Genomic DNA, 24,757 nt, shown 5'->3' on the forward strand with positions numbered 1-24,757 from the left:
TGCTTGGGGAGTAGAACAGGCTTGGCATCCAACCTACCCTCAGCAGCCCCCATTTCTTCTCTCTTGAAGGACCTAGCTCCAAGACGATGCATAGCTCCGGGAGTCCTGGGTCCTGGGACAACCATGCTGTCGCCTTGCCTATTCTTTGTAGATGGTTTCTGATGTTTCAGAGGAGGATTGCAATTCAAGTGTCTAATGCTTTGGTCAAATTGAAGGACGTTCAAGAGGCAAGATGGACTGACAGACTCCTAGGCCAGGGTACTGGTCCTCCCTAGCAGGCTTTCTGGGAGAGGTTGGTCTCTGTTGCTCACTCATCTCGTTTTTCCTGTGTAAAGAATACTTTATCCCATAAACTACCAGGCAAATGTCAGGTAACCACTAGGAGAAGCTCAGCTCTGCATGTCGGCGAGAGGTACTGGGATCAGAGTACTCCTCCTGTGTGGGTAGTTAGCCCTGTTAGAGTAGAGACTGGATCCCAGGCAGCCTGGATGTCCTCCCCCAGGCAATGAGACCCCAGATTTGGCTGCAATAAAGGTCAGGTTCATTAGCTACGACTAAGTGAATCTGAGCTGTCTTCAACACTCCTATGCACTGGATTGTAGCCTCACGGTGGAACTTTCCAGAGGCCAAGGTAGGTCTCTTAAGCTGGTGGAGGAGCAGGCCCAGTGATCGGATGCCAGGCTGGTCTGTGCAGCTGGTGGAGGAGCAGGCTCAGCGATTCAGTGGTGGACGTTTCCTGACCATACTAACCATGCTTGGCGTCATCCCGAGACTGGTTGACAGCAGGGGAGGACGCGTCCAGCAACAGTGTCCCTGCAGAACCCCGGGACTCAGCACTTGGGAGTGGCTGAGAATATCTGTGTCTTACAGGTCTGGCCGGCCCTTACTCTCTCTTCCTTGCGTTTTTCCAGGGCTTCACCTATGTGCTCCACGAAGGAGAGTGCTGTGGCCGGTGCCTGCCATCTGCCTGTGAGGTGACAGCCGGCTGGCGGCGGGGAGACTCGCCGTGGGGAGACTCCCTGTCTTCCTGGAAGAGCGTAGGTCGGGGCTGCAGGGAGGGTAGGAAGGAGGACGGTGACTGGCCAGCCCGGGGGTCCATTTTGAGGTCCAGTGTTGCCCTTATTTCACCTCATTCCTGCCCTATGCTTCCCCGACAGGGAGTTAAACCCAGCTGTCGGTGCTGTGTAGGCACCGGCTGGGATGACCTTGACCCTTAGGAAACAGCTAAGACTGTCCCCAGCTTCCCACTGTGTGGATTCTGAGAGGAGTCTGGTGCTTCCCTGGGAGCTGGAGCTCTGGATGTGGCTTTGTGTCGTGCTGCCTGCCCCCATCGCTCCGTTCTTGTCCTCTCCTGCCCACCCACCCCCAGCCCAGCCAGATTCCTTCTCCTACAGCAGAGCAGCTGAGTAGTCTCCACTCTGATGCTCAGGTGCCCGCTCTCGCTCTGGATACTGCTTTTTTTAGTTTGAAAGGTAGAGTTAAACAGAGAGAGAGAGCTATCTTCCATCCACTGGTTCACTCCCCAAATGGCTGCAATGGCTGGAGCTAGGCTGATCCGAAGCCAGCAGTCAGCAGCTTCTCCAGGTCTCCCTTGTGGGTGCAGAAGCCCAAGCACTTGGGCCATCTTCTGCTGCTTTCTCAGGTGCATTAGCAGGGAGCTGGATTGGAAGTGGAGCAGCGGGGACTCGAACTGGTGCCCATATGGGATGCTTGTGCTGCATCTGGCCGTGATTTTACCTGCTGTCTCACAGTGCTGGCCCCTGAATACTTCTTAAGTCATTTACTTAAACATGTCACGTTCCCTCCTTGGGAATTTTCATCCGAGTGCTAGGATACGAACAATTCCTTTCTTGTGATGGGAAGGGTGGGGTGGATAGTGCCAAGCCCTGGCAGCCTCGGGGGCAGGTGCTGGACGAATGTGAGGTGTCCGTGTGGACCTTCCCTCTGCCTCTTCCTAATAAGACCAAAGGCATTCTGCTGAGAGAGGAAGGCGATGGGGTAACGGTCCTGCCCTTGGACCCACCCTGTCTTCTCACACCCTTCTCCTCCTCAGTGACAACACATGACTCAGTTTCTCTGGATGGGTTTCCATTCTCCCCTTGGAATCTGGGTACCTGTGCATTTCCCTTCCTTGTGTCCCCCTTTCCCACTCTCTTAGTTTTCCTGATCCCCATCCCTCCTGGACCAGGGCAGGTTTTGTCCCTCCTTCCTGGAGCCGAGTCCGGCTCTCACGAGAACCTGCTGTGTCCCGGTGGAGGCTGAATGCTCATCTCTGGAGGGCTCAGTGTGTACGAAGCACCAGGCGACCTGAGCTTCTCTTTCTCTCTTACCTGCAAGACTTGGTGGCCCCAGTGGCTTTGTTGCTGGGAACGTGCCAGGGACCCCCAGGCTGGGGAATGGGAAGGGGTCTGGTGATGGATTCTGAGGGCAAGACTCAGCAGGTGGCCTACAGGGGGCTGATTTGGTCGTGGGGAGGCAGGTGTGGGTGGCAAGTGCCCGGCCTCTTCTGCCCCTCACCTGGAGTGAGAGGAAAGTGAGCAGGAGCTGAGCGAGTAGGGCAGGGTCCAGACGGCGCTGGCTGCCCCTGTGTACACACCTGGTACACGTTTTCCAGGCCGAGACTCCTGGTGACTTTTCTTTGTAAAAAAATCAATTGCTCATTTATGTCAGAGAGAGAGTGAGTGAGAGAGAGAAAGAGTGAGAGAGAGTGAGAGTGAGAGAGAGAGAGAGACCAATCTTCTATCTGCTGGTTCACTTGTCAAATGCGTACAACATTTGGGGCCGGGCCAGACTTAAACTAGGAACTAAGAACCCCATGTGGGTCTCTCATGGGGGTGGCAGGAACCCATTACTTCAACCACCACCACCGCCTCCCATGTCCACATCAGCAGGAAGGTTGTGTGGGAGGTGGATCAGGGACTAAAACCCAGGGGACAACGGCTTCCCAAGCAGCATCTTAGCCCTTGAACCAAGTGCTTGACTTCTCTGCTTCCCTGTGAGTTTTCTGAGCCCTTTCATGCCCATTGCTCAGCCCCGGATGGCGCTGTAGGGGGCTGAGGGTAGCGTTCCCGGCCTCCCGCCACAGCCTCACCTCCCCATCCAGAGGGGAACTAGCACCGGCCTGGAAAATGGGCCGAGTGTCCTCTCTGCTGGTCCTCACTGCTGCTTCTCGGATTGAGTGCCCCGGGGGGGTCTGTGAGCTCAGCTCCAAGTCAAGGCTGAGTTGGCAGGGAGCAACCCATGCTGCTTACTCAAGGGGCTGCGGAACAGGACTTGGAGCGAGGATCTTGGTCAGGGTGACTTTGACCCAGGCCTACTGTGTGGAGGTCCCTGGGATGAGCCCCATTCATTGCTCTGTGTGTGTGCGCGCGCGCGCGCGCGCGCGCGCGCGCGCACTGGAGGGGGCGGGGCTTAGACATGAAACTGCGGCTTCCCTCAGGACCCAAACCAGCTTGTTGGGAGAACAACACACGGCTGTTGGGACCTTGGGCCCCAGCCTGCCCTGGCTTCTTGGACTGACGCTGGCTCTCTGCAGGTTGGGTCTCGCTGGGCCTCCCCTGAGGACCCCTGCCTCATCAACGAGTGTGTCCGAGTGAAGGAGGAGGTGTTCGTGCAACAGCAGAACGTCTCCTGCCCCCAGCTGAACATCCCCACTTGCCCCGTGGGCTTCCAGCTGAGCTGTAAGACGGCCGAGTGCTGTCCCAGCTGTCGCTGCGGTAAGGCATGGTGGCCACGCCCTGGGCTGCCCGGGGCCCGCCTTCAAACCTCTCTTTCCACTTCTGAGTTCTTTGGCCCTTCTTTTTAGCTATCCAGGGACACGGGCAGGATCAAAATCTTCCCATCTGTGCTGCGTGCTTTTGAGAAAGCAAATGAGATGAGACAAAGAGGACTTTGCTGGAGGTCACCGCTAGCCCGGCCCTGGGCTCGGTGGCGGCTCTCACTAAGACCTCATCTCAGAAGACCCTGGAAGCGGCTGGCGTTCCCATTTGCTCACAAAATGCTAGGGAGTGGTGGAGCTGGGGTGCGACCCCAGGCCGTGCTGCCTCTTCTGGGGTCGGGCCCTCCAACTGGCTTCCCCCAACTCTCCCAACAGACAGACGGATGGCCACCCCAAATCAGCTTTCTCTGCCACCCTCTCTCTTGGCACTGAAAGTTCCAGGAGTAGAATTTTTTTTAAAGATTGTATTTATTTATTTGAGAGGCAGAGTTACGGAGAGTAAGGGAGAGACAGAGAGAAAAGTCTTTTGTCCACTGGTTCACTTCCCAGATGACTGCAACGGCCAGAGCTGGGCCTCTCCAAGGAGAGGAGACTGCAACGGCCAGAGCTGGGCCTCTCCAGAGGAGCCAGGAGCTTCCTCTGGGTCTCCCATGTAGTTGTGGGGCCCAAGCACTTGGGCCATCCTCCACTGGTTTCCCAGGCTGCAAACAGAGAGCTGAATTGGAAGTGGAGCAGTTGGGGCACGAACCAGGGCCCATATGGGATGCTGGCCCTGCAGCCAGAGGCTTAGCCTACTGCGCCACAGCACTGACTCTAGAATTTCATTCTTTTGTAAACCCAAATATCATTGCAGTCGTCCCTTCAATGTGACTCCATGTGAACAAGCGTTGACCCCTTGAGTGTGCTAGGCTGTTCTCTCCCCTGGGGCCGCGGGTGAGGGATTAGGCACCTTGCCCTTCCTTTTCTGGTCTGGGCCAGGGTAGCCCCTGTGGGTGAGCCTGGCAGTAGGACCCACACTGCCTTGGGATGGCGTGGGCAAGAAGGAGAACCAGAAGATCCGGGCGGGGTGCAGGGGAGGAGAAGGCCCTAAGGGGTGGCCCGAGTGCCAGGGTGTGTCCTGCACACTCACACTCTGCCCTTCTCTCCCCAGAGCCCGTGCAGGCCTGCGTGCTCAACGGCACCATCATCGAGGTGAGCTGCCGCCTCCCCGGGAGCAAGTGGCAGGGGCTGGAAAGGGGAGCTGTGGGAGGGGCGGGGCAGCTCTCTCATTCTGCGGTGAGAACTGTAGACCTGCTCCACCTGCACTTCCGGCCTCGCCCAGGGCTTCCCAGGCATCTCCCGCCAGGGCCGGGATCCATTGTTTCCCCCACCCCCTGGGGCCTGGCCCCCCCCCCCCAGCTCTGGCTGGGGGCGTTTCCCCCATGTCCAGAGGAGCCCTCTGAAGGCACCGTGTCCATTTCACTGTGACCTCTCACCCTTGCAGATTCTGTACTTGGTGGGGAGGGCTGGACGGGGGGGTAATGATGGCTCTGGGAGCTGTGGTTGGGAGTGTAGGGAGCGCTTATGGGGGTGAGGTGAGGTGAGGTGGGGGGCTTCGGAGGCGGCCGGGTTGGGCTGACTCTGGTGGTTCTGATTCCAGCCCGGGAAGAGTGTGATGATTGATGTGTGCACCACCTGCCGATGCACCGTGCAGCTGGGGCCTGTGAATGGGTTCAAGCTGGAGTGCAGGAAGACCACCTGTGAGGCCTGCCCCCTGGTAAGAGTCAGTGGGGACCACGCCAGGGGCTGCAGCCCTGGCAGTGCAGCCCTTGCAGTGGGACCCCACGGAGGCCCGTGTGTAGATCCTTCATCAGATTCTGATTATGGATAATAAAGAAAAGTGACCCAAGTAGCATCTGTCAGAAATGAACCTGAAATGTAAAACATTTTCTTCCTGCATTTTGTATTGTTACTGTTATGTTTTTAATTTTAGAAGAGGAGAGAGAGTGAGCGAGCTCCTTTGCTGGCTCGTTCTCTGGCTGCCTGCCGTGGTTGGGAAAGGGCCGGGTCAAAGCCTGGGGAACCCAGTCCAGGCCTCCTTTGTGGTTGGCAGAGACTCAGCTACTTGGTCATCACCTGCTGCCTCCCAGAGCGTGTATTAGCAGGAAGCTGACGCTGGGAGTGGAGCTGAGACTCAAACCCAGTCCTCCGATGCACTCTGGGAGTCTTAGCTGATATCTTAGCCACTGGGCTGAATGCCTGCTCCCTGCATTTTTTCAAATTAACACAATATTTGTGGGGCTTCTGATAGTATAGTTATACTTTTATTACCTTTTTTAAAGATAATACTTTAAGAAATGTGATTACTATTGTTTTGAAACATTAAAAAATAGTCAGCAAATATTTATCAGCCACTGTGTACAAGGTTCTGCACGATCATCCTTTGAATGGATGTGCCTCAGTGTATATAACCAGGCTTTAATGACTGGACGCTTAGGTGGCTGAAAATGTTTCATCCCTTTCTTGCCAAGTTGCTACGACTGGGTTTGATCTGAATCCTATTTTAAAGTGGATTCTGAGTGGTGGCATAATCATTTCTAGTTTGGTAAATGGAAGCTGGCATTGCATAATTTAAAAATGTATTTATTTATTTAATATTTGAAAGACGGAAAGACAGAGATCTTTCATCTGCTAGTTCACTCCCCAAATGCCCACAACAGTCAGGGCTGGACCAGGCTAAGACCAGGAGCAAGACACTCCAACCGGGTCTCCCACATGGGTGCTAGGGAGCCAAGCACTTAAGCCATCACCACTGCCTCCCTGAGTGCATGTTGGTAGGAAGCTGGAATCAGAAGCAGAGCCGGGCCTCAAAGCAGGCACTCTGATACGGGATGCAGACATCCCAAGAAGCGTTTTAACTCCTGAGCCACACACATGCCCCATTGAATTGAGCCCCTTGTAGGCAGGGCTGGAGACCCATCCTTCCTTCCTTCCTTCCTTCCTTCCTTCCTTCCTTCCTTCCTTCCTTCCTTCCTTCCTTCCTTCCTTCCTTCCTTCCTTCCTTCCTTTTTTCTTTGACAGGCAGAGTGGACAGTGAGAGAGAGAGACAGAGAGAAAGGTCTTCCTTTGCCGTTGGTTCACCCTCCAATGGCCTCTGCGGCCGGTGCGCTGCGGCCAGTGCACCGCTCTGATCCGATGGCAGGAGCCAGGTACTTCTCCTGGTCTCCCATGGGGTGCAGGGCCCAAGCACTTGGGCCATCCTCCACTGCACTCCCTGGCCACAGCAGAGAGCTGGCCTGGAAGAGGGGCAACCGGGACAGAATCCGGCGCCCCAACCGGGACTAGAACCCGGTGTGCCAGCACCACAAGGTGGAGGATTAGCCTAGTGAGCCGCGGCGCCGGCCTGAGACCTTCCTTTCTTCATCAAACTCCTCTCTGTATTTGGGGCTCCTTCAATTTTAGAAAATGCATTGGTCAGATGAGTTTCTAGTGAGCCCAGTCTAAAGGAGAGATTCGCTCACATGGCCTGGGTGTGAGCCGCTTCCTGCGCTTGCTGAGATGCCAGGCTGTGCTGCAGGAGAGGCCTGGGCAGAGGCGGAGTCCAAGTGGCCACTGGGTGCAGGGACATCTGGAAGGGGTGGGAGCTAGGGGGTCAGGCAAGTGCTTCCTGCCCTCTTGAGATCAAGGGACAATTGTCTACCTCTGTGTTCTCCATGGAACTTAGCACAGCATCATATTCAAAGTGGGGGCTTGATAGGGTGTGCGTGGAGTGGATGGGTTTTAGGAGACAGCTATTTCTGATGGAGTGATTCAGCGAGAACATTTCTGCCTTGGTTAGAAAGATGCTAATCACCTATATATATATATATATATTTTTTTTCTATTAAAAATTCCAGTTGATGTTTTGGATTTGGGACCCTGTGTGTGTGTGTGTGTGTGTGTGTAAAACAACTCCCTAGAATTTACCTGAGTCTTGATATTGAGTGAAATAATGCCATTCACAATGAGGTAGCATCCCCTCTACCCTGAATGGGACACACAGGAGGCCCGCACCAACCCTGTCCCCAGGCAGAGGGCTGTGGCTTGCTCTCTCTGGGACCCACTAACTCCTGACAGCGCCCTCTGGTGTTCAGAATGCCACACAGTCCCTTCCTCCATCACTGGAGAAATGCCATCTATTTAAAACTCCATGGTGGCCGGCGCCGCGGCTCACTAGGCTAATCCTCCGCCTTGTGGCGCCGGCACACACCGGGTTCTAGTTCCGGTCGGGGCGCCGGATTCTGTCCCGGTTGCTCCTCTTCCAGGCCAACTCTCTGCTGTGGCCTGGGAGTGCAGTGGAGGATGGCCCAAGTGCTCAGGCCTTGCACCCCATGGGAGACCAGGATAAGTACCTGGCTCCTGCCTTCGGATCAGCGCGGTGCGCCGGCCGCAGCACGCCGGCCGCGGCGGCCATTGGAGGGTGAACCAATGGCAAAGGAAGACCTTTCTCTCTGTCTCTTTCACTGTCCACTCTGTCTGTCAAAAAAACCCAAACAAACAAACAAACAAAAAAAACCAAAAAACCTCCATGGCTCCACCTTTCCCGGTGATTTCCTGGTGCCTCCCACCTTTTCCCTCCTTACAGCACCTCCTATGCATCTTCAGGCTTTGCTGAAACCTGCCTCAGGCCACTCCATACTGTCTCAGTATCCTGCACTGGTCTTGGTCAGCTCCTCTGCCATGCGGGGGTGGGGTTGGGTGGAGCTGTGGTGTGTAGAGACCAGGGATGTCTGCTTGGACTGCCTCCGTCAGAGGACTGTGTTAGTATCTCCTGAGACCGGGGGGTGGGGGGCTCCATCACCTCCTACAGGGAGTGCAGAAGGTAATGGTGTTGATGAATGGAAAACAGGAGGCAGGGAGTCCCTGCCAAGGCACCCCCGGGAGGAGAGCCATGAGCTGACTTTGAGCAGTGGGTGGGGTGCGGAATAGAGGAGGGAAGAGTGGTGGTCCACTGTTAACCGGAAGCAAGAGCTAGGGAGGGAGAGGGGGCAGGGAGCTAAGCCAGGAGGCCACAGCAGCAGAGGGGATGGATGCAAGGGGGCTGTGCAGGGGGAGGAAGCAGGGCTAATTGGCTGCTAATGAGGACTAATTGTCCTACCCAGTGAAGGCTGGCTGGCTGGGAATTGGGCTCAGCAGGAGGAAGAGAGGCTGCTCCTGAGAGGAGGAGGAGGTTTCCTGCCAGGATGGAGGGTTCTGCTGAGAGCCCAGGCAACACTAGCCCTGCCTGTGCACGGCGGCATATGGCGTGCACCTGCCATCGGCAGCCGCCGGAAGTCTAGCCGAGCTCGAACAAGTCCTCGGCTTGCACGCAGTGGGCAGCAGCTGCCATCTGGCCAGCAGGGCAGGTCCTGTTTCCTTCCTGGTTTCTGCCCCCTCAGCCCCCACGTACCCCTTCCCTGTCCCGAGCCCCTGCCATACCCTGGCAACCGTTGCCTGTCCCTGTTCTCCACCTGCCTTTCCCTCTCCTTCCCGTTCATTCTTCCGCCATAACTTGACTTGCGTTCCTATTGTCAGCCGGCCTTTGCCCTCTGCCCCAGGGGGTGTCCACTTGGCCGTCATGGCTCCTCCCATCTTGGCCCTGCTCTCTGGCCTCCTTTGTAAAAATTTCACCCATTTCCTGCTTGTCATGTCCCTGGAAGTGAGCACATTTCCTTCTGGTACCACTAAAAAAGTGCCCCAGTCCAAGCACCTGTGAAATCCAGCCTGACTTAGCCCCATTTGATTTCCTCCTTCTGATGTGAGTCCACTCAGAATCGCACCTTGTGGTCATTGCTCTTTCTTCCTCTCCCTTCACCGTGCTCACACACCTCCCAGGAGCTGTGCAGCTTCCAGCTTACTACTGAAACACTACTAAGTGGCCCCCAGACTGCAGCAGTGTCTTCCTCTTCCTACCTGCCTTTTTCTCTTTCTGTTTCTTTCTGATTTATTATTTATTTGAAAGGCAGAGTTGCCGAGACAGGAGGCAAGACAGAGAGATCTCCCATTTCTTGATTTACTTCCCAAATGGCCACACAGCCAGGGTTGGTGCAGGCTGAAGCCAAGAGCTTCTTTCAGGTCTCCTACGTTGGTGCAGGAGCCCAAGGACTTGGGCCATCCTCCACTGCTTTCCCAGGCCACAGCAGAGAGCTGGATCGGAAGTGGAGCAGCCAGGACTCGAACAGGTGCCCAGAGGGGATGCGGGCACCAGAGGCGGCGGCTTTACCTGCTACGCCACAGCACCAGCCCCTCCTACTTTTATTTTCAACCTATTTATGTACTTATTTTTTAAAGGTTTATTTATTTATTTGAAAGAGTTACAGAGAAGGAGAACGAGAGAGAGAGAGAGAGAGAGATCTTCCAACTGCTGGTTCACTTCCCAATGGCTGCAAAGGCTGGGTCTTGCATGTAGGTGCAGAGGTCAAGCACTTGGGGCCATCATCTGCTGCTTTCCCAGGCCATTAACAGGGAGCTGGATCAGAAGTGGAGCAGCCAGGACCTGCATATGGGTTGCTGACACTACAGGCAGAGGCTTAACCTTCTACACCACAGCACCGGCCCCAATCTGTCTATTTAAATTTGAAAGCACAGCTCTGAAAAGGTTTTGACTTTTTAGCCAGTCTGATAAGCTTCATTTTTAGTTGCTCTTTTTTCCCATGTAAATTAAATGCAGTCATTGAGATGATTGTGTTTAAGATGTTCCATTTTGTTATTCTGTCTACTGTCTTCTCTGCTATTTGTTCCATCATTATTTTCTGTTGTCTTCTTTTGGTTCAGTTTAGAAAAAGATTTCCTTGTTTTTTTATTTGAAATAGTTACATAGACACACACACACACAGAAACACAGACTCACACAGACACACACACACACACACACAGATTCCTTTCATCTACTCATTTATTCCCCAAATGGCCACAACAGCTAGGGATGGGCTAGGCTGAAGACAGGAGCCCAGAGTTCCATTTGGATCTCCCACAGGGGTGGTAAGGTCCCAAGTACTTGGGCAATCTTCTGCTGCCTACACAGGTGCATTAGCAGGGGTGCTGGATCAGAAGTTTGGCAGCCTGGACTTGAACTTGTGCTTTGATAAGGGATGCTAGCCCCGTAAGCAGCTACTTAACCTGCTGGGCCACAATGCTGGCTCTTCAATTTAGTTTTTGATTTTTAATATTCTATCTTTTCTGTTGGTCTTCTTTTCTCCCTTCCTTTCTTCCTTCTTCCCTCCCTCCCTTCCTTCCTTTCTTAAAGATTTATTTATTACTAGAAATGCAGAGTTACAGAGAGGAGAGACAGAGAGAGATCTTCTGTTTCCTGGTTGACTCCTCAAAGGGCCCACACAGCCAGGGCTGGCCCAGGTCAATGTCGGGAGCCTGGAACTCCATCCTGGTCTCCCACAGGGGTGCAGGGGCCCAAGCATTTGGGCCATCTTTCACTGCTTTCCCGGGTGCATTAGCAGGGAGCTGGATCAGAAGTGGAGCAACCAGGACATAAACCAGTGCCCACATGGGATGTTGGTGTCACAGGGAGAGGTTTTACCTGCTAAGCCACAATGCCTGCCCCTCTGTTGGCCTTTTCAGCTGTACTTCTTCCTCTTACTATTTTAGTGGTTACTCTAGAGGTTGCAATATGCATCCCTGGCTTTTCACAGTCTCCCTTGATTTAATGATAGACCACTGCATGTTTAATATGGTTTTTCTCCTATATTTTGTGCTACTGTTATCATAGAGTTTACTGTTATGTAAGAGATAACTTCCACGTGGTACTGTTATTATTTTTCCTGTAAACAATCAGTTGCCTTTTACAGAACTTAAGAGAACTAAAATTATATTTTATATTTAGCTCCATATTTATAATTTCTTTCTGCATATCTGAATTTACATGTCATATCATTTCTCTTCAGCCTAAAGAAAATTTCCATTTAGCATTTTTTTTTTTAGTGTGGGCCAAATGACAATACATTTCTCAGACTTCACTTATACGAAGTTGTCTTTGTTTTGCTTTTATTTACTGAATGTGGAATTCTAGGTTGACAGTTTTTGCAGTCATCCCTTTAAATATGTTGTGTGTTGCTGCTGGCTTGGGTGACTTCTGGTGCCAAGTCAGCTGCCATTGTTGTGACTGCTCTCCTGCGTGCGTTCCCTTCCCTCCTAGCGACTGCTCAGCTTTCCTTTATCTTTGGTTTTTAGAAGTTTGAGTGCATGTTCATGAATAGTTTTCTTTATGCATCTCCCACTTTGGATTCCTAGAAATTCCTGGGGCTCGGGGTTGACTTTTATTCAGTTCTTATATATCCCATTCTTTCCCGCCTGTCTTTCTGGAACTCTGATCACATGCATTGTAATCCTCTTGATTTTCTTCCAGTGGCCACTGGGCTCTGTTTATTTTTATTTTTTTTTCCACTGTGTGCTTCAGTTTGGACAATTTCCATGGATCCCTCTTTTTTTTTTTTTTTTTTTTTGACAGGCAGAGTGGACAATGAGAGAGAGACAGAGAAAAAGATCTTCCTTTTCCGTTGGTTCACCCCACAATGGCTGCTGCGGCCGATGCACCGCGCTGATCTGAAGCCAGGAGCCAGGTGCTTCTCCTGGTCTCCCATGCGGGTGCAGGGCCCAAGGACTTGGGCCATCCTCCACTGCCTTCCTGAGCCACAGCAGAAAGCTGGCCTGGAAGAGGGGCAACCGGGACAGAATCTGGCGCCCTGACCGGGACTAGAACCCAGGGTGCTGGTGCCGCAGGGGGAGGATTAGCCTATTGAGCCACGGTGCTGGTCCCATGGATCCCTCTTAAAATTCACATGTTTTTTTTTTCTTGTGTCCTAACTGCAGTTAATCCAATCTAGTGCCTTTTTGATTTTAGGTGTTGTGTCTTTTGATTTTAGGGTTTCCACTTGATTTTCTTCTTTCTTAAACTTGCCAGTTTGGTCCTGAACTTCTCATTCTCTTTTCTCATTATACCCATCATTTCCTCTAGACTCTTCAACATATTTATCATAGTTATTTTAAGGTTCCTGACTGCAAATTATAATATCTGGGTCAACTGTGTGCCTGTCTCTAGTGAATGATTTTTCTTTTGGTGGGGATCAAAGTTTTCCACTTTTTTGCAAGATTTTTTTTTTTTCACTATGTAATAGACAATGGAGGAAGAACCAGAACTATACTAGAACCAGAACTTCATCCAAGGTTTTTAAGCAGGGCAGTGATGTGGCTAGATTTACATCCTAAGAAAGTCACTCTAGCAGGTGGATGATGACCTATAGCAGGGCGGCAAGATTGGAGGAAGCATGGAGGAAGGAAGACAAGATAAGGCTATTAGTGGAGTCCAGTGGTGGGTGATGGTTGCTGAGAGCAGATGATGATAGAGGATCCACATGGCAAGCAGGGGATGAGTTTGAGATAGATTTGCTAAGATTTAGTGATGAGCAGGGGGATGAGAAAATGGGAGGAGTCAAAGATGATTCTAGATTTTCAACTTGAGTAACTGAGTGACGACACCATTTACCAAGAGAGGGAAGATTGGAGAAGGATATGATACTTGGGGGAAAACACAAATTTCATTTTAAATGGATGTCTTGAGATGACCAGACAAGTCATTTTATGATAAATAACTGGAATACTAAGTCTATAGCTCAGGGGGAAGGGTCTAGTTTAATAGTTCTGGATGGTACAACTTGAGTGAGATGGTTATATATGAGGGAAGGAATGCCCTCTAGGGTATTGAGTACTGACAGAAGCTAGTTAGTTAGAGGTTGACTTTCTGAACTGTAGGTGAAATTGCTGGATAGGAGCGAGATGAGGCCAAGCGTATAGCCTATCCATGATTGGGGTGTTCTGAGGAGGGTAACTGTGGAAATCTGCTTTCCTGGCTACAGGGTTACAAGGAAGAGAAGAACCAAGGCGAATGCTGTGGGAGATGTTTGCCTATGGGCTGCACCATTCAGCTTCGAGGAGGACAGATCATGACACTGAAGGTGGGAGCAACTGAACTCAGGAATTCCCTCACCACCTGGATTCCTGTTTTGGAATCTTTTCTTCATGAAAGAGGGACGAGTTTTGTTTCCACATTGACTTCTTTTTCCATGTCTTTCTGATTTTATAAAGAAAAGATAGATGATTAATAGAAGACATGAATTTTGTCTTTGATTTAGGTATTGTGCTGCTTTTCCTGACAAGAATATAGTGAGCACATGGCCTCATGATTGGGGTTGGTTGACACTGAAGGGCAACCGGGGTAAAATAAAGTATGACCCGGGAAGGCCAGAGTTAGCTGGGGAGGCTGGGAGGCGGAGCCCTTGCTCACCTCAATTGCGTTCATAGTTTAGCTGCATTACCCTTGCCATGCCTTGATCCTTTGGGCACTTACATGGTCCGAGGAGTCTAAGGATTTTTTCCATTTATGTAACCTCATGTGTAGTTAATGTTATAAAACTGGGATTCCATTCTGTTTTCTGAGTGTGGGCTTTACCTACCTGACTTGGGCAAGTTCTATAGTTTCCAAACTGTTTTCAGCAACTCCTAGGAGTTCGAGACCATGGTTTGGCATGGCTTTGCTACCCACACATGCCTCCTCTTTCCTTTCAGCGTGATGAGACACTGCAGGACGGCTGTGACAGTCACTTCTGCAAGGTCAATGAAAGAGGAGAGTACATCTGGGAGAAGAGGGTCACGGGCTGCCCACCCTTTGATGAGCACAAGTGTCTGGCGGAAGGAGTGAGTAGTCGTGGCTCAGTTGCTGCTTTTCTCTCGACTGTCTCAAACTTTGGCTTCAACTGAGTCTTTCTGAACAGCGTGCAGCTCAGCTCGGTCCTGATTTCCCAGTACCCAAGAATCAAGGGTATTGCAAAGTCAAAGTCTTTCCAGGGGACAGCGTTCTCTGCAGTAAAGCACGCTTAAAAAATGATCCGTCCCTTGAAGAAGGTTATATCTGTGGTTCTTGAATAGGGAAGGTGAGAGATCAAACTGACTTCCAGTCTCCCGGGGAATGGTGATTCTGATGACTCAGTAGGAAGAGAATTCAGATTAATCAAACTTGTTTGAGTCTGGTCAGGGAGGGTCGCCAACCTGCTCACATTTGTGATGGAAAGCACAGTTTGTATCTGGGGACTTAAGCTCAGGGTTGCGGATTCAGAGCTAGGAATTGGTTTGGAGTGAACTGAAAGAGGTCTACCATGTACTGTTCGTGTGCCTAATCTGGAACTTTGCCGTTTTCTTAGGGGACAGTCAAGAAAATTCCAGGCACCTGCTGTGACACATGTGAGTACATCGCTAATAGCTTTTCCTTTGAGACCCACTCAACCACACGCAGTGACTGATTTTTGGAGAAAGCTTTATCCCAGAAAGATATTTCTTGGTCACCCCCCAGTCATTCTGTCCAACCCTGCAGGGAACAGACTCCTCTCTCTGGCTGTCATTAGACTGCGCTTGCCCCAAGCCCCTTCCAGACACCGGTGAAGGAAGAGCTTCCTTCCTTTCCCCCGAAATGCTCACTGTCTCCAGCCTCTTAAGTGTGTTTCTCCTCGCCGAGTCTTTGGTCACTCGGTCTTGTCATCAGAGGGCATCTTCTGTCTCCACCCAGGCAGGGCTCTTTGGAGGTAGGCGCTCTTGATCCAGAGGAGATGTGTAGTACTTTTGTGTTCCCTCAGTGTGACACATGATCTCAGAGATTCCGGGGGGCCCTCAGCTGGCTCACGTAGCCCCTCGCGTGCTGCGGGAGCTGCAGAGAACAGAGTCCCCTGTCAAGGACTCCTAAGACTGGCCTGAGTCTGCGACCTCCCTTCCTTCCCTCTTGGCTTCTCTTGACCTAGCAGTTAAGTCATACTGAGTGTTTCTAATCCTGGCCACAGCTTTGGAGAAGGGGCTCGACGCATCTGTACACCAGTGGTCTTCCAACCCATTCTTGTGTTCATGGGCACAAGGAGATTTTAGAATCTTGATGCTATGAGATTTTTCTAAATATAGAATTACTTGCCTGAACTAGGAGTTTATTAGCCCAGTTTAGTTGTGTTTGGGTTCCTGACCCCATGCTTACTTTTGAAGAGGGAAGACATGAATACTTCCAGTGTTCAATCATTTGTTCTTTCCTTGATGGCTGATTCTGACAGCCTTTGTAGCCAAAGCACAGGCTGCAGAAATACATTCTGAAAGCGTTTCTTTCTGTAAGTCCCATCGGAGTGGTTTGAGAAAGGTAAGTTGGAAACCATCAGAGGAGAGGAATGATCTCCAGGTGCCCTGCACCTGGGATTCAGTTAAGACACTGTTATCCACCAGCAACAAGGGGCCACTGTCAGTCAGTGTGTTCAGAAGGCCTCAAGACCTCTCAAAAGAAAAACAAGCCAGACTCAGGGACTGAAATCCTCGGTGAAAGAAGAGAGCACATTGGCCTAAATATGTTTTCCTTATTCATTGTCTTAATGCAGTTGGCAGATGTTCTCTTTAAAATGAAATTATCTCGAAGTTAGGCTAATGTGGCATCCACATTGGCTTCGATTTGGAGCCGTCCATGAATGGGAGACTGGCAATGTTTGGGCAGTTGGCATTAAATCAGTTTTTTTTTTTTTTTTAAGATTTATTTATTTGAAGTCAGAGTTAGAGAGAGAGAAAGAGGGAGAGGGAAGGAGTGATCTTTTATCTGCTGATTCACTTCCCTGCAACAGCCAGGGCTGAGCCAGGCTGAAGTCAGGAGCCAGCAGTTTCATCTGGGTCTCCCACATGGGTGGCTGGGAATCAAAGACTTGGGCCATCTTCCACTGCTTATCCCAGGCCATTAGTAGGGAGCTGGATCAGAAGTGGAGCAGCTGGGATATGAACCGGTGCCCATATCATATGCTGGGATCACAGGAGGTAGCTTTACCCACTGTACCATTACATTGACCCCCAACATTAAACCTGTTTTCTTTTAAATCTGGGTGTATTTTTTTTTAAGATTTATTTTTTATTTATTTGAAGGAGTTACAGAGAAAGGTAGAGACAGACAGAGAGAAAAAGGTCTTCCACCTGTTGGTTCACTCCCCAAATGGCTGCAATGGCTGGAGCTGAGCTGATCTAAAACCAGGAGCCAGGAGCTTCTTCCGGGTCTCCCATGTGGGTGCCAGGGCCCAAGTACTGGGGCCATCCTCTGCTGCTTTCCCAGGTACATCAGTAGGTAGCTGGATTGCAAGTGGAGCAACCGGTTCTCGAAAGGGCGCCCATATGGTATGCTGACACCACAGGCTGGGGCTTTAACCTGCTGCACCACAGTGCTGGCCCCATGCTTTAAATCTTAAAATTCTCAGTGGGCCAGTTCAGTTTCACATCTGAGTGCCTCTCACCCCTATATGTAAGGAAACCCACACCAGCAACCTGGAGAGACCACTACACAAAGGGAGGACCCCCATAAGGCTCCTAGGGATTTTTCGGCCCCCACAGAGGCAGTGAGGGCCTCATGTGTGGCCAGGGCATCTAACTGTCCTGTTACTCAAGGGTAGGAATGGATAGATGTTAATTCTGTTTGTTGGCTTCTTCATCCTCCATTAGCTTCTGTGTATAGTCTCAGCAGAAGATTGCTGCAACCCTTCTTGTTTTTAGGGACTACAATTACATAAAAACAATGCACATTCATTTACATCAGCAAAGCACAGTGGGTCTAGGCTCCTTCTGCAATTAACATTGTACCATTAAATGAGTTAAGCCCAGCAATAACTACATAACTACATCTGAGTAGGAAGGGCCAAGATAAGTGACTACCCTCCCTGCCGCTGGCTCTGCTGACCTACTCACTGTGAGATGGGCCTGCTTCCTGCCCATTGAGGGGATAGGTGCTGAAGAGCGCTCTGTAGGATCCCAGTCAGCCCCTGAGTTCTGCATCTCCCCTGTCCTGTAGGCGAGGAGCGTGACTGCAAGGACATCGTCGCCAGTCTGCAGTACATCAAAATGGGAGACTGTCAGTCCCGAGAGCAAGTGGACATTCATTACTGCCAGGTCAGTGTCTCTGACTTCAGTGAGGCCTGAGTGGGAAGGCCTGAGTCTCCTGGTTTGGACCCATCAGGGAGGAAAGGGGGAAAGGGACTGGGCGCATTTTAAAAGTCAGTGTTTCATTAAATGTGAACTTTTGACGCCAGAAGGAAAAAAACAACTACTAAGGAAAGACTCCACAAGCCCTTTAAGGAGAATGGAGTTATTTATAAAAGGTTTCCTGGAGATCCATCAAATGTGCGTGGACATTGCGGCCAGGGGGATCTGGGGGGATGCCACCACTGAGCAGGGCAAATGTCTGACACCCCTCCCCGCCGAGATCTACCTTTATAAGTTGCCTGGCTCTCCAGGGTGTCTCAGAGCAGGGCCAGGCCTGCCTTGCTTGGAGGGGTGGGCAAGGATATGGGCTGCACCAGCGCCCCTCCCACCCCCAGCTGCTCCAGCATGGCAGTCACCCACCTCTCTCTGTCCTCGCAGGGCAAGTGTGCCAGCAAAGCCGTGTACTCCATCGACACTGAGGAAGTGCAGGACCAGTGCTCCTGCTGCTCGCCGACGCGGACAGAGCCCATGCGGGTGCCCCTGTACTGCACCAATGGTTCCCTCGTGTACCACGAGGTCCTCAACGCCATGCAGTGCAGGTGCTCTCCCCGGAAGTGCAGCAAGTGAGGCCTGCTGCAGCTGCAGGGGATGCCTGCTGTCGCCCGCCTGTGCCCGACCAGCCGGAGCGTTGCTAACCTCAGCACATCCTGCTCTGGTGCCCTCCTGGGCCCTCAATAAAGGCCAAGCTCTTATCTTGCAAACAGCTGGTGATGCACTGTGTCTTGAGGCTCAGATGGCAGCTGGGTGGGGGGAGAAGGCACAGGCCCCAGCTGACATCACTGCGGCCCTAGGGTCTAAGGGAGGCACCACCAACTTCTGGGAACAAGTGGTATTTGGGCTCCATGGGGCTGAGAGGCCTAGCGTAGGGCCGGCCTCTTCAGATCTTTGGTGTAAAAGGCATCTGTTGGGTTCTCAACCCTCTGAATCACAGCAGAGGGGTGGGCCCTGGAGCCAGGTGCTGCCAGGGTAGGTACAGCTGTTGTCAGTGGCTGCCCTTGTGGATAAGGTATTTGACCAGGTGGGACAGAGTTCCTGTGTACCCTTAGTGGTGCCTGTTGGAGGGGCAGATGCGGAGGCACCTGGAAATGGGTGCAGGTGCAGGAGTGTAGACCCACCATCAGCCCAGCCTGGGCAGGGGGGTGGGCTCCAGACTCAGAGGCAGACCTGGGCTCCACACAAAGCCCCTGCTCTACTGTGTGGCCTCAAACAAGCCCCCGAGTGGTTCTCACTGGAAGCAGTGGGCGATGGATCTGGAAAAGATTTAGACCCCTCTGCAGATGATGGCAGCAGCTCAGAGAGCTCGACTGACTCCCAAGGCCCCACAGCTGCCCCGTGGCAGGGGCAGGTTCAGAACCCAGGGGCCGTGACACCTAGACAAGAACCCCTAGGTCACTCCGCCAGAGCCACACCCTTAGAGTCATGGGCATCAGTTAGCTGCTGCATTTCTCTGTCTCCACCACTGCTGGGACTGCCAGAGATCAAGCCCAAGAGAAGTGACAGTGTAGGGAAATGGCATGGGTGGGATTGAGTAGGTTGGGTGGAGTGTTGAGAGGGGTGGAAGGAAGGAAGCCCGGACAGACGCCTTATGTAACTGCTCAATAATTCACAGGTTGTCATCTCTCCATCCATCTCCCCACCCCCAACTTTGCATAGCCTCTAAGGTCTTTCTGTAGGAAACCAGATCCAGGGGTAGGGAATTAACTGTCACTCTCAGTGATCGCCTAACACTCTGCCTGGGGACAAGGCGTCATTGGAGGTGTCAGCCACAAAACTCAGCAGGGAGGGGACCGCGGCAGCCTCTAGTGTCAGTCTCTCAGCTGCCTGGCAGACCTCTCCTACTAATAGGACATTTTGCCATCATGGGAAAGATGGATCAGGAAAATGCGTATTTCCCTTCATTATAACATTAATTACAACATTGCAGTGGTAGGCAGTTGGGTAGGAAGGGTGTAGAGAGAGGACCTGGGGAGGTGTGTGTGTGAGAAGTGTCACAGCTGGCCTCCTCTATTTCATAGATGTTCTGGAGCCGGGGTCTCAGGACCCTGTGTGACGCCCATCTTCAGACCAGATGAGACAGAGTCCCCCAAAGCGGGTGTTTTAGGGAGCATCTCAGGGAGGGAGTGAACCGGAAAGAGAGGAGAAATGGAATGAATGAATGAGTAAAGGAGCAACGTTTGGGATTGAAGAGACATGGAGAATGGCTCCGGAAACGCACAGGGAGAGGCGCATCCTTATGGGGAGAGCTGTTAGCTTGGAGCAGGCTGGGACGCCTCTCGTCACGTGGCCCAGCGTCAGACACTGCATTCTCATCTGTAAAACAGGCACACTCAGGAGTCACTCAGCAGGTCATTGCTGAAGAGAACTACTGCATGGAAAGTGTGAGGAAGAGGAAGTCCTGGGTAGACACTGGAGTCGCCAGAAGGAAGTCCCAGGTTGGGACACTGTAATTTTTTGAAAAAAAAAAAAAAAAAAAAAAGATTTGTTTATTTTTAAAGTCAGAGCTACATGGGGCTGGAGGAGAGAAGAGAGAGGGAATGAGAGAGGTGACCACAGCAGCCAGCGCTGGGCCAGGCCAAAGTCAGGAGCCAGGAGCTTCTTCTGGGTCTCCCATGTGGGTGGCAGGGGCCCAGGTACTTGGATCATCATCCACTGCTTTCCCAGGCCATTAGCAGGGAAAGTGGAAGTGCAGCAGACGGGACATGAGCAGGTGCCCATATAGGATGCTGGCATCACAGGCAGCGGCTTTACCTGCTAGGCCACAGAGCTGGCCTCTCTACACTGTAATTCTTGATTTTCCTCCTGTTCTGCCCCTGACTCATCCTGTGTTGTGCACTTGCTTTATTGCCTTGGGGTCCTCATCTGAGATGGGGAGCAGTCCCCACTACCATTACCTTATCAGCACAGCAGAGAAAATTCTGCGGACTTAAAGGTCAGTGATCACAAATAGCACACTTGAACTTGATCCTCACATAGGACTTTTCCATCTTGCCTAGGTGGTATTAGTCAACTTGTTGGCCCTTTGGACATCTTCTCTCTCCTCCGTGGCTGGGGATCTAGACTGTTCCAGAGATGGCATGCTCTGCCCTCTGGGGACCACTCTCCTGGCACCCACCTTCCCAGTCACCCTTAGCCATCCTTAGCTCCTATAAACCTGCCTGCCGCCCCTCCCCCTGCCACTGGCAGCCCCTCTTCCCGTCCAGCTGGTGAGGGCAGGTTTGTGAGGGGGACCCAGTGTCCAGGGAATCCCCCTCCCCCACCCCGACGGCGGGGGCCGTGCCCTGGACGTGATGACCCCCTGGGACGGCGGGAAGGGGACTTGGCCGGCGGGATTGGAGACTAATCAGCCAGACGGTGCACGAGATAATCCGGCTGAGTTTTTCACACTGCAGCCCTGTTATGAGGCGCCTGCCCGGGTCGAGGTGAGCAGGAGGCAGTCGCCATCTCGCCCCCAGCTGCCCTCAGCCGAGCGTGCCCCTGACTAAACCCCGCCGCGGGGCCGCGCTGCTTCCTCCACGCCGGCCCCGCGCGCCGGTGCGCCCAGGGCGCAGCGGGAACAGCGGGGCGCGGGCCGGCGGCGCAGGGAGGCATGGGGGAGGAGGCGGCGGCGGCGGCGGCAGGCGAGGGGCGGGCACGTCCAGACGGAGCTGAGCCGCGATGGAATTAGCCCCGCGGCGGCATAAGCCTGTCCAGAAGCGCGCGCGGCCGCGGGGCGCTCGGCTTCCGCGTCCCGTGTGCTCGCCTCATGGCTACCTCCGGGCTGCGCGGTGAGTTTTCCCTACCCGTGGGCCTGGCCCTGGGCATCGGGCAACTTGCAGGCGGGAGGGGTAGAGGAGGCTGCCATCCTCACGCCTGTTCCGCGGGCTTGGTGACCCCCAGGGAAGCTGCGCAGGGTGCTGCCAGGAGCTGACCTCTTGCCCCCCGGGGTAGGGAAGCTGTGAGACACTTCTGGGACGCTTATTTGGTCAAGGGGCGGACGAGGGGCAGAGGACTGGTGCGGCGCCTTTTCGGTGATTGGTTCCCAGCTCTGGTCTTTGCTCTCTGTACCTCTCCTCTCAAGTCCTTGGGGTTTACAGCAGCTGAGGGTCAGTAAACAACCCCCTGGGTTCAATTCAGTGCCATTCTGCTGACCGCAGAGCCAATGGCCCTGGCATCCCTGGGGTGGCCTCACAGTTTCCGGAATTCTCTTCTGGTCTCTACCCAAATCCACCTTCAGGACGGGCTCTGATGCCGGGCATTCACACTGGATGCAGGCGTGCACGGGGGTGTTTCCTAGAAGAAAAGCAAACTGAGGTGGAGTTTGGGGAGGGGGTTGGTATTTTCCTACCCCTCACAGAGTATATGGAGTGGACGTTTTGGGCGGAGTTGACCATGCCCCCTTGGAGTTTGTTAGGTGGCGTGTTTCTGGTAGTTCTTGAGAGAGAGGGACCACGAAGGGAGGTGCCGGCTCCTTGGTGTGGCCAAGGTGTCAGTTATGGTCCTTTGGTGAGCAGATGGCAACTCCCAGGGACCACGTGGCCCCTGGTCAGGCCGGGGGCAATTGCTGTGTGCTCCTCCTCTTCATCCTCTTCCTGTGGGCAAGGCATGTGGGCCTCACTGAGGCTGGCCTGCCTTTCTGGAAGCCCACCCAGAGAAGCCTGTCCCTTCCCTGTGCCTGCTTTTCCTAGGGTCCGTGGAGAAGAGGAATTTAACTGCTGGAGCTGGAGGTCTTGCCCCTAGGGCAAAATAGGAACAATCTGTGTTTGTGGTCAAGTGGTTAGGGAAGGCCTTTTTGGGGGAGAGGAATTGGAACAGAGATAGCATTAAAGGAAAGAAGCAACCATGAAGATATCTAGAGATTGATCTAGCAAAGAAGGTGCAGGTGGAGGTACTTGGGCTGGTCGAGGGAGAGTGAGGACTCCTAGCAGCCCCAGCTCACGCAGGAGCTGTTGCCCAGGCCGTGTGTTCTTCGTGTGCAAAGGGAGAGGGGAGATTGACACCAACAGTTCCGGCGTACCCCACACTGCTGGTTGCTTTGCGTCATAGCAAGTTTGGGAGTCGGCAGTAAGCACATTTCACAGGAGAGCAACCTGAGATGTGTGCCTGTCATCTTGTGCTAACCACGGAATAATCATCGAAGGACGACGCCAGAATTCTAACTCAGACCTCACCCTGGAGCTCACATTCACTCCACCAGTTCCCCCTGAAGTCCTCAGAAGAAGGAAGTGTCGCCGGCTGTACTTGAGGGTGGGGGGTGTAGGTGGAACGGGGGCCGTAAGGGAGAAGGTAATTTTGCAAAGCTGTGGGGTCAATGCGGTGGTCTCGTTCTAGGTAAGGCTGGGCCCTGACACTGAGGGTTGCACCCAGGAATCATCCTGGTCAGCTTATTTTTGGGGAATCAGGCCCAAGAAGGCTTGGGCACACATCATTCCATCAGAAAACCTGGACTAAGAATAGCTACTGTAATGGAGCAAAAGCTCTGATTCATGAGCTTCTCGACAGCCTGGTCAGAAGAGAAATAATAAGTTACATGGTTCTCATTATGTGATCAAAGCAGACTAGTTCATCCACATTAAACTTTAAGAATGTCTTGGTGATATTTATATAAGACTTTGCCCAACATAATGAGCTGCAATTTCACTATTAGGGATTTTTTTTAAAGAGTGTTATTTATCCATGGGCATTTTTATCATATTGTTTCTGATTGACCAAAAAAGATGTTTTCTGGTCCATTCAATCTCATTGCATTAAAAAGATGCTGCTTGCCAGCCATTAGATTCATATAGTCAATGAATGGGGTAAACCTCTAATTGGGAAAGTAGTGGCTTACGGCATAGAGAACCCAGTGGTTAATAGGCCATGTAGATCAGGGCTCTCAATTTCTTGTTCCTTTTCCACATAAGAAAGGGGTGTGTGACATTTCCATCAGGAACAGTTTTTACTCACGTTTCCAATGTCTTTCTTTTCCCTTCAGCCTAAAAAACTTTTTTATTTTTTGAAAAAGATTTATTTGAAAAACAGAATGACGAGGAGAGGCCCCCCCCCCCCCCCCCAATATACTTTTCATCCTCTGGTTCTCCAAATGCCTGCACTAGTCAGGGCTGGGACAGGACAGAGCCAGAAGCCTGGAACTCCATCCACGTCCCCATGTGCGTGGTAAGGGCCCAAGCATTCGGGCCATCAGCTGCTGCTTCTCAGGCACATTAACAGGAAGTTGGCTTGGAAGTTGAGGAGCCGGGACTTGATTGCAGGCACCTGGATGTGGGATGCAGGTGGCTCAAGTAGAGGCCTGACTTGCTGTACCACAGCCCCACCCCTAATCTTTTAGTATTTCTTGAGGTGCAATTCTGCTGGTGACAAATTCTCTCACCCTGTGTTTTTATGAAAAATGTCTATTTCACCCTTGTTTTTTCATTGGATATAGAGTAAGGAGTTGACAGGTTGTTTTTCTTTTAGCACTGTAGGTGTCACTTTAATAATCTCTATTGTTTTGATGAGAAGCTATCCTCAGTTCATATTTTGATTTTATTCATTATTCATGCATAATCTTTTTGATCTAGTGACTTTCTTTTATTTTCATTTTTGGTTTTTAATACTTTGCTATTGAAATAGTATATCTAGTTGTGATTTTCTTTTCTTCTCTTTTTACTTGCATTTGCTAAACTTCTTGAATCTGGAAATTATGATTTTACCAAATTTTTGGGACTATTTCAGCCATTATTTCTCCCACTGTTTTCATTCTTTTATTTTAAAGAAAGCTTTTATTTAATGAATGCAAATTCCATAAGTACAGCTTTAGGATTTTGGTGGTTCTTCCCCCTCTACCTGCCCTCCCACCCCCACTCCTGTCCCACCTGCTACTCCCTCTCCCATCCCATTCTTCATTTAGATTCATTTTTAGTTAACTATATATACAGAAGACCAACTCTGTATTAAGTAAAATTTCCACAATTTGCCATTCTTATTTCATTGTCCTGGAATTCCAGTCACATTTACACATATGTCAGACTAAAATTGTCCCAG

The 24,757-nt window shown here is 51.8% G+C and overlaps 2 protein-coding genes across 7 annotated transcripts in view; both read left to right on the forward strand.

The window, feature by feature from the left end:
• The window catches only part of VWF (von Willebrand factor), a 157,963-nt gene extending 139,506 nt beyond the window's left edge, over positions 1-18,457 (forward strand). Inside the window, 9 exon segments of the mRNA NM_001329088.1 lie at positions 912-1,037; positions 3,536-3,716; positions 4,869-4,909; positions 5,358-5,474; positions 13,582-13,680; positions 14,291-14,419; positions 14,923-14,962; positions 17,568-17,665; positions 18,137-18,457. Of these exon segments, the coding sequence (NP_001316017.1) occupies positions 912-1,037; positions 3,536-3,716; positions 4,869-4,909; positions 5,358-5,474; positions 13,582-13,680; positions 14,291-14,419; positions 14,923-14,962; positions 17,568-17,665; positions 18,137-18,325 (1,020 nt within the window). The 3' untranslated portion in view covers positions 18,326-18,457.
• Positions 18,458-21,129: 2,672 nt separating this feature from the next.
• The window catches only part of ANO2 (anoctamin 2), a 387,627-nt gene continuing 383,999 nt past the window's right edge, over positions 21,130-24,757 (forward strand). For 4 of the 6 annotated variants that reach the window (XM_070049342.1, XM_070049346.1, XM_070049344.1 and 1 more), the window contains exon 1: positions 21,130-21,522. In XM_070049342.1, the coding sequence (XP_069905443.1) occupies positions 21,501-21,522 (22 nt within the window). In that variant the 5' untranslated portion in view covers positions 21,130-21,500. The remainder of the gene's footprint in view (positions 21,523-24,757) is intronic. The other 2 variants (XM_070049345.1, XM_070049348.1) reach the window with 1 other exon arrangement.

Source organism: Oryctolagus cuniculus, chromosome 9 (genome assembly GCF_964237555.1).
Source record: "Oryctolagus cuniculus chromosome 9, mOryCun1.1, whole genome shotgun sequence".
Classification (NCBI taxonomy): domain Eukaryota; kingdom Metazoa; phylum Chordata; class Mammalia; order Lagomorpha; family Leporidae; genus Oryctolagus; species Oryctolagus cuniculus.